Source organism: Xenopus laevis, chromosome 1L (assembly GCF_017654675.1).
Source record: "Xenopus laevis strain J_2021 chromosome 1L, Xenopus_laevis_v10.1, whole genome shotgun sequence".
In the NCBI taxonomy this organism is placed as follows: Eukaryota; Metazoa; Chordata; class Amphibia; order Anura; family Pipidae; genus Xenopus; species Xenopus laevis.
The window spans coordinates 122862645-122872002 of NC_054371.1; the positions used below are offsets into that span (position 1 = coordinate 122862645).

The 9358-nt window shown below is 37.5% G+C and overlaps 1 protein-coding gene across 1 annotated transcript; it reads left to right on the forward strand.

Annotated features, from left to right (window-relative positions):
• The first annotated feature begins 562 nt into the window (after window positions 1-562).
• hapln4.L (hyaluronan and proteoglycan link protein 4 L homeolog) lies at window positions 563-8300 on the forward strand. Its single transcript, XM_018223762.2, has 5 exons — window positions 563-663; window positions 2574-2694; window positions 3677-4039; window positions 5069-5371; window positions 5656-8300. Exons 2-5 carry the CDS (start codon window positions 2574-2576, stop codon window positions 6003-6005), a joined length of 1137 nt encoding a protein of 378 aa, XP_018079251.2. The 5' UTR covers window positions 563-663; the 3' UTR covers window positions 6006-8300.
• The last annotated feature ends 1058 nt before the right edge of the window (window positions 8301-9358 follow it).

The window sequence follows — 9358 nt, forward strand, 5'->3', positions numbered from 1 at the left end:
TCACTCGAGCTTAGTGAATCGGCCCCCAGGAGTTTAATGGTTAACAGTATATCCCAGTCCTGATGTGCTCTCCAAAATCCAGTTATTAGGTTGCTAGGTTTTTTGGAGAACAACATAGTGGACATTTCATAATAATTGTTATAATTGTTAATTTAAAAGGACCAAGCATAAATCAGTGAGAGGAGTGAGGCTAATTAGACAGCCTCTAATCCCAGACTGGGTCTCCCTTTGTTTCTGTTGATAAAGGGTTGCCACCTGGCCGGTAAATATGATGGTTGATCCCAATGTTATTAATAGGGAAAAAAGATAAATATAAAGGAAGGCCGGTATTTTTTTTCCACAAAAGGTGGCAATCCTATGTTGATATGGAAAGACTTCTGCTGTTCTTTCAGTATACTGTGCTTACTTAGGAGCAGTTTGGTGCAGTCTGTTTCTGCAGTCCCGCCAAAGCAGGCTGAGCAGTGGTACAGTACTGCAGTAGAAAGAGAGAGAGGTGTGGGGCATGTATCCTGCTCTCTATCCCCCCCTCCGTCCCAACAAACACACTATGCAGGAGGGAGGAGGGGTGTCAGAATTTTGGTGCAGTCCGTGCGCTGTGCATCTGATGCAGGGAATGTGAAACACTTCTGAATACCTGCTAAAGAGTCTGCTGTCAGACAGAAGGTAATTTCTTATTTTTATTTATATCACAAATATTTTACACTTCCTTACACAACTTTTCCTTTGTCATTCTCACCCTTCCAGCTCCTGTCTCCTCTCATTTTACCATCTGTAGCATTATGTATACTCTTGCTAATAGGCTAGCACTTCTCACTCACCCAACCAACCCAAGCACTCCATAGGCTCTCTCAAAGGTACACAACCTGCTTTATACAATCTCTTCCACAACATACAAACTCTTGCACCCACACAGTCACCAAAACACTTAACCAGGCATTCCTTTAGCACACATACATGTATTTAATTACACTCTTGCACCACACACACACCTCTTCACACACTCTAATAAACAAGAGGGTGCATTAAACACACACCTAACATAGTCATAGAGATATTTCAGCAAAGTTGTTCATCTTTACAATACACACGTACTTTTACCATTTTTCTCTAAGACTGACACTTTCAGAAAAGTCATGTATGTACTCCTACAACTATTTTGCAAACTTGCAACATACTAAATCCTTCAATATTGAATACTGTAATATACACACACATGTAAATACCAGGAACACATGCAGCTAAAGAACGAAATAATTAGATTTAAAATAGGCCCTGGCATATCAAATATACGGTGGCCCATCAGCCCCCAAAGATTCAAGAAATAGTGTTGTGTATATGGCAATTTACCACAGTCCCTCTGGCATTTGCCAGCATCTACAGATTGTCAGTCTGGGCCTGAACACTTGGCAAATAGGTTGATTAGCTCTCCAGACACAATCTTGGTTGTTTCTATGTTTGATAGCAGGCAGTGGAGGTTAGTCTTATTTACATCATTGCTGATGGAAAGTCTTATAGTGACTGACCACACCACCAAGTACTGAGATGCATTCATATGCCAGTGGTGGCCTATGCAGTGTACCCAATAAAGTGATTTATCTGATACAATGGCAACTTCACGCCAGATCTAGAGAGTTTCAGTTGTTTGACCTTAAATACTGCTCACTGAGATGTATGCAACCATACAAGCCTACTGCTTCAAACACTTACAGGCAACAGGCTACAGACTCATATATAAGAATAATGTTCATGTATTAATATATGAGCAAGGGATCCCATATCTGTATTTTTTTTTTTTTTGAGTTTGGAAAGTTAATTTTGCACTGGCAAACATATTTTCATGTTAACAGAATTGTTTTTGTGACTGCAAATCGGAATTAATTTGTAAAGACATAATTTATTATATAATAGAATTTATTTTGTGGACAAAGTGCATTTAAATTAATTGTTTTTATTGTGAAATGCATTTTGTGACCAAAAAAGTAACTTTTTTTTTTAATTTTTTTTTTTGTGAACACATGGGTTCAATAGTTATTACATTTTGAAATAGGTCAAGGCTTTTTGTGCTGGATTTCACTATATTCCTCCTAACTAGAAGTCACAGTAACAGGAAACTGCATAACAGAGAGAAATCGGTGCATACATACTGCATGTGCAGTGAGAACAAGTGGGGAATGGGATATAACTGCAAATTATTATGGTGACTATATTAGGACATGCATCGCGTTTGCTGCTAATTTAGGAGGAAAGTACTTCTGTTGAATGCCCATGCTATAAATTAACCCCAAGCCCTGAGCCAGTTATCCAAAGGGCTTTTACTGGTTTTTATGGCCTTGTTCAGTTTGACTTTGGTGTTATCCAGACATGAAGTATACTCTTTCTAACTCATGTGTAGACCAAAGAAATTGGGATGCTTGTTGGAGAAGGTCATAGTAGAGGTTCTGTGCACAATTTGTCTGCAGCCATGAGCTTTTTAAAAAGCTCGTAAAAAAACACTGCATCCTCCTCGATGAAATTCTTTTCACTCAAAGCAAACATTCTGACTCATATATTTATCACTGTGTGTATGTGTTTAGATGCCTTGCAGGTCTCTTTCAAACTATATTTTCCTCTGGACTCTATCCATCTCTTTTCTTACAACATCAATGGTACTTGCAGCCTCTGACAGGGGAGGAAGAAAAATTGTCCACGTGCTTGGTATGTGTTGACATCTGTCTTTCAGTCATGGTCAAGTTATAATACTGCATCTATATAAGGAATATGTGTCCTAATGCTGTTCATGGGGAATATGATTCCACCAAAATTAAATCTGGACTGGAACTTTAGGGTACTGTTAGACAAATGTTGCATGAGAACCAGTCACCCAGCCTGTGGGCGGTTATTTTAGGTGCCTGGAAGTATAGCAGATATGCAGGTCTCTGATTTGAGAGGTGGCACAAAAGAAGCCATTGCTAAAAGTAAATAAAGAAATGCTTTGTTTCAGTGGGGTGATTTGCTATTCAGTAAAATTGAATTGGGTTTAAATCCTCTTGGAGAGGACTTTAAATACGTACTGTATTTATGTCCATTGGTCAGAGCATTCATTTTACACTACATATATACTGTATTCAAGGTGCCCTGGTGCAAGCCAAAAATACATATATAATAAAAACCAGTACAAGTATGGGACCTGTTATCCAGAATGCTCGGTTTTCCGGATTTAGGGGTCTTTCTGTAATTTGGGTTTTTGTACCATATTCCACTAAAAATCATTTGAACATGAATTAAACCCATAGGATTGTTCTGTCTTCAAAAATGATTAATTATATCTTTGTTGGGTTCAAGTACAAGGTACTGTTTTATTCAGGGATGCACCGAATCCTGGATTCAGTTCGGGATTTGGCCATTTTCAGCAGGATTGGCCTTCCATAATTCTGAGCTTTCTGGATAACAGGTTTCCGGATAACGGATCCCATACCTGTATTGCATGCAGTGGTCTAAATGTATAACTGTATCGATTTAAAAAAATAATCAGATGCATATAACACTTCTGGCATGTCCTATTTCTTGCTTAGTTGCTTCATATACTGTATTGATTACAAGTTCGAGAGTGTCACAAGACTTACATTTGTATAGTGCATAGCTTGGTAATGTCTACATGAAATAAGAGGGTTTTGCATATCTCCCATTCTTTGCATAGAGGATGAAACAGGAGAGGTGATTGTACAAACAGCCCCAGGTATAGTGACCACACATCGGGGAGGAACTATAATCTTGCCATGCAGGTATCATTATGAAGACTCTGGAGAAGAGCCAGGGCAGATCCGCATCAAGTGGTCCAAGATCACTGACCAACATTCTTTCACTGATGTTCTTGTTTCTCTGGGGAAGGAGAGGAGAATATTCAGCCCCTATAAAAACCGTACCTCATTGCAGGAAAGTGGGCCAGGAGATGCTTCTCTGGTCATTCACAATGTTACCCTTGATGATTATGGAAGGTATGAATGTGAGGTGACCAACGAGTTAGAAGATGACACAGGAATGGTCAAGCTGGACTTGGAAGGTAATGTTTGCCAGAAAATAATAGAAAACTGCATGCTTTGCTTAATTTTATGCTGTTGTGAGATCAATCCATTTAGATTTTTCTCTCTCTCGTTTAAGCTCCCTCTTGTTCACCTTTAAGTTAACTTTTAGTATGTTATAGAATGGCCAATTCTAAGCAACTTTTCAGTTGGCCTTCATTATTTATTTTTTTAATAGTATTTTAATTATTTGCCGTCTTCTGACTGGGTCACTGACCCCATCTAAAGCACAAATGCTCTGTAAGGCTACAAATGTATTGTTATTGCTACTTTTATTTCAAATCAATATCTATTTAGTTTTTTCATCAAAAGGAAAGGGGAGGGGGTACAGAAAGGAAAAAAAGGGAGGTAAGGGAAAGGGAACAGTAAAGTTATACAATTCCACACAATTGAATGCAATTATAATAACATTTTAGCATTGATCACTCTGTTACACCCTTTATTATTTATTACACATTTGTATATCAGAAACAAGATATATATCAGCAAATGTTTTCTGTAATTGTAACTTCTATGTTTTCTGTTTTATTATTTTTTACAATATACTTCCATGTATTCTGACCATGGTCTCCAATTTAGATAGTGTTTTAAAACATTACCTTTTTCTATATGCAATTATTTCTTCTGTGTTTCTTATTTGTTATTGCTACTTTTTGGTATTCTTCTTTCTATTCAGGCCCTCTTCTCCTCATATTTCAGTCTCTTATTCAAATCAAGGCATGGTTGCTAAGGTCATTTGGACCCTAGCAACCAGGTAGCTAAAATTACAAACTGGAGAGCTGCTGAATAAAAATCTAAATAACTCAAAAACCACTAATAATAAATAAATAAATAAAAACCAATTGCAAATTGTCTTGAAATATCACTCTCTACATCATACTAAAAGTTAGAAGAAAAGTAAAGACTCTACTTTTTAGTTCTAATTAGAAACTGAATGCAGAATATCCTGTTTTCAATGAACTGATTGTTTCATCTTGTTTAATTCCAGTCATCTGTTGCCCCCTAATCAGGTGTCATTTTCCCATATCACCCCCGGCTGGGACGTTATAGTATGAATTTCCATCAAGCTCAGCAGGCCTGTAAGGAGCAAGATGGTATCCTTGCTTCCTTTGACCAGCTCCATGAGGCTTGGTTGGGTGGATTAGATTGGTGTAATGCTGGTTGGTTACAAGATGGCTCTGTACAGTATCCTATCTCAAAACCAAGAGATGAGTGTGGCAAAAAAGACACAGCCACAGGAGTAAGGAACTATGGATACAGACACAAGGATAATGAGCGTTATGATGCATTTTGCTTCACATCCAACCTCAACGGTAAGAAGTGTGACTAAAAAAAATAGATGTCATATAACTCATTGACAGACTAACCTTACAACAGTATAGTGTGTTACACACTAAAAAACTGTTATTTGTCTAGGAGATACTATATGATAAAGAGTGTCTAGCCCATTAGCACTTTGCCGTGGCAATTAAATGGAAAGGGGAAAGCTACATAAATCCCGACATGGGCAATGTTGTCAATTATGTCTGTTTCAAAGCATAAGATGTTGGGTTGGTTTGGTCTTGACTTTAAAGTACTGTTGTCTTTTGTCCTCTAGGAAAAGTCTATTTTCTTAAAACCTACCGCAAGATGAGTTTTCCAGAGGCATCTAAAGTCTGCAAAGACAAAGGGGACTCACTGGCCAAGGTTGGCCAACTTTATGCTGCCTGGAAGCTGCAACTTTTGGACAGATGCGAAGCTGGTTGGTTGGGGGATGGCAGTGTTCGTTATCCTATTGTAAATCCACGAGCACGTTGTGGTGGTTCTGAACCTGGAGTAAGGTATTTAGGGTTCCCTAGTAAGAAATACAAACTGTTTGGTGTTTACTGTTATAGGGGGGCAAAAGAAAAAGAACCACAGGAGAAGGTTACAGTGGACACTAACAATCTGAAAAATATCCAGGTGTAATCAGCATGCTTTGTTACATCTAGGTAACTGCCACATTTAAGGAAATGAAGATGCAAAATATATTTAAAGCAGGTGCTTCCATATAGGGGTGAGTTCTGAATTAATTAAGAGATTAATCACATCATGCTTAGGCCATGTGCTGAATGTGCTCGGTTGTGCAGTGCTTTACTGTTAACTGGAGACTGCTGAATGTTATCATTTATAGTTCATTAATTTGTAACTAAATTTAAAAGAGAATTGACCAAAACAGAAGGAGAAATGTAGAGAGGTAGATTGAGGAGACTTCCTAAATGACATTCCTATGGACTGCTATTCATCCATAGAATGTCTCAGTCACTCAGGTCAGTTGAAAGGCTGGTTAGATAGAGAGAAACATATAGTAGTAATATTGCATTGCAGGCTGTACACTGTTATGGTATACACCTACATAGGTACCACCACATAACAAAGCAAGATATTATTTAATCCACTGGATGTCTACCTTCTGACAGTGGGATACTGTATGTACAATTCAGTACTACATCATGTATACAAATGGTGGGCAGGCCCAAAAACACAACAATAGCTACAAGGGCTTGAGGAAAGACCTCAGGGACCTTGAGAATATATTGTTTTATATAAGGCATATTTATCAGTGAGTAAGGCTGCTAATTTTTCATTGGCATGAAAAAAGAAAATTAAATATTAGCGGCATTCTAATATGAGTGTTCTCTGTCAAGTACAGTGTATGTAGACCTTTCCAGGAAGAGATACTATAGTTGGACTACAGGGCATTAACTGCTGATTAAACCTAAACATGCACTGCAGATACGAACTGTGATCAGAAGGCTACAAACTAAACTTCTGAATGATGAATTGCTCTGCATGATGTATTATGCAAATAATTTGCATGGCTTAGAGCTTCTCATCCCACAAGAGTAAAGGGTAAACTGCAATAAATTGGTAGAATGGCCAATCATGCTAATGTCCCCATGCACAGGGAGTATTTTGTTATTAATGAGTTTATTGAAATTGAACAATATGTGTTGTGTTGGCATCGCAACCAGCCCTGTGGAACATTTATAGTAGATTCTTAAGCAGGACCTGAGACAGCATGTTCCACAACCATCATCAAAAAATCAGCTGATGTCATGTGTCACATCCCTTACAGGGATTAGAATTAGAATATAGAGTAATCAGTATAAAAGCTGTTAAGGGCTTGTTATGATGCTACTGTCAAATGAAGTATTATATGACAGTAATCTATATGTATGTATTAAACAGCCACTATTAATTAACTATACATTTACTAATAGATAACATGAAAACATAAATATGTGTGTTGTATCTAATGAAGTGAGTCAGGAGAGGCGAGCCATCCCGACAGATGAAGCCATGTCTTTAGAATTTGTTTTATACACTAATGAGAGCACCCCTTGATATTGAAATGTGTAATGACACTGATGAAAAAAACTACAAAGAGAAGTCAATTTTGCATTAAAAACTTGAGTGTGAATGTGTGACTAAATATGTCATACATCAAGGCTGTGGCTTGACACTTGGATCCAATTATTTTAATCACAACACAGAACTACTGATATAGATGTGAAAATACTGCGGAAGTGTGAAGGTATAAAGTTATGAGGAGAAATCAAAGGAACATTATAAAGTTTTAAAAAAAATGCTGAATCGCATATTTATAGAAACAAATGGCAAAACACTGGTTAGAAACCAATTGTGAAAAAAGTTCAAAGAGGAGCATGTTCCATGTTCTGTCTGTTGGTTAGATTGGAAATCTCCTTTGTGCTGACTGAGACAACATAAAAATGACTTATGGGGAATGTCATATGTTTTGTTAGCACAAAAAAGTTTGCAAAGATCATTGTGAATGTTAGTGACTGAGATTTACATTGTTTGGGTAACTTTTGGCTGATTTCAGACCTCTACAATTTCCGTGCAAAGTTTGCCAACAAATGGCTTTTGCTAAGGTACACAGTGTATGTAATAAAATGTAATAAAAGCGTTTTTAGCGCAAAATAACTCCAGAGCAGCGTTAACGATAACCTTTGCTTAGCAATAATAAGCAATGTAATGTTCGCCAGAGAATGATTTTACAGTGCAAGCAGCTAAACATTCGCAAAAATATGATTTTAAACATCACTTGTGATTTTTATGGCATTACCCCATTTCTATCTTATCTAGATGAGAAAAGCACACTTGGATGCCACAACTTGTGGTTTTTGCCAAACTTTTAATTGTACTACTGTATGTACTAATAAATATTTGTTTAGAATAAAGCTTGTTATGGCAATCTTCTGTTCCAGTTGTTTTCAAATATGTACTACCTAAACGTAATGGACACAGTCAAGAAGTCTTGGAGAGATATTATCATTTCTTAAGGTGGCCATACGCAGATCAATCCACAGTAAGGCAAATTTTCTATTCTATATCTGTTCATTTGAGCTGGCATGCTGAACTATACAAACAACAGTAAGTGAAAGAGCCCTGTGACTCTTCTTCATTTTCCTCATCTGCCAGTGCACCATCCACTGAACACCATGGTACATTGACAAATGAAATTTCCACACTTGCTGACTCTCAGATCTAGATATTTGCTAAGTTACTTTTGGAGAAATATCTATAGAAACCCTATGATTTGACTAGATTGAATCAAATCAAAGAAGCTTTCTTTTTGAGAAATACAAAGGCTAAAAAAAGTTATAGTCCAAGTTCAACTTGACATAGAAAAGGTACTCTGTGTATTTATATAGAATGTGAAACATATCCTTGACAATTTTTTGGCAAAATGCTCCTGAAGATTTGAGCTTATGGTAATATAACCAAATCTGAGTTTATGAGTAATATTGAGTGCATCAAAGTTGGTATAAAACTACATTGAAGAGTATATAGTACTAATGTGTCTGTTCCCACCCAAAAGTGCTGCTATACAATTGTTATAACAATTGTAATTTTGTTACTATATTTGGTGTTTTTTACCAGTAGAATCCACACACACTGACATCTAATTATTGGTTATATGTCCCAAACACTTGCTCCAACTATTCAAGAGGCCACATTGTGTAGTAGACTGATCACTTATCTTTTGGCATTGTAAATTTTCAAACAACTGAGTATGCTCAGGAGACCTAGAATTTAGGTATCCTGCTTCACTTACAGCACATTAATGAACATTTACCATGCAGTTGCCCATAAATATAGGCAGATGCAATCAGGGTCAGACTGGGGGACCCGGGGCCCACCCGGGCTGCTGTCCCAGGGCACCCCTCCAGACCCCCCCTGCTGCACCGGCGCATGTGTGCATCTGCGCAATGTCTTTGCTGCCACCGCCCAACAAAGGTTTTTTCCCAGTGTCC

Bases quoted from the DNA above. Each gene is read 5' to 3' on its own strand.
- hapln4.L (XM_018223762.2), top strand. From the start codon at position 2,574: ATGCCTTGCAGGTCTCTTTCAAACTATATTTTCCTCTGGACTCTATCC. The intron at 2,695-3,676 runs GTATGTGTTGAC...TTCTTTGCATAG, and splicing joins AAAAATTGTCCACGTGCTTG to AGGATGAAACAGGAGAGGTG. The intron at 4,040-5,068 runs GTAATGTTTGCC...CCCCCTAATCAG, and splicing joins GGTCAAGCTGGACTTGGAAG to GTGTCATTTTCCCATATCAC.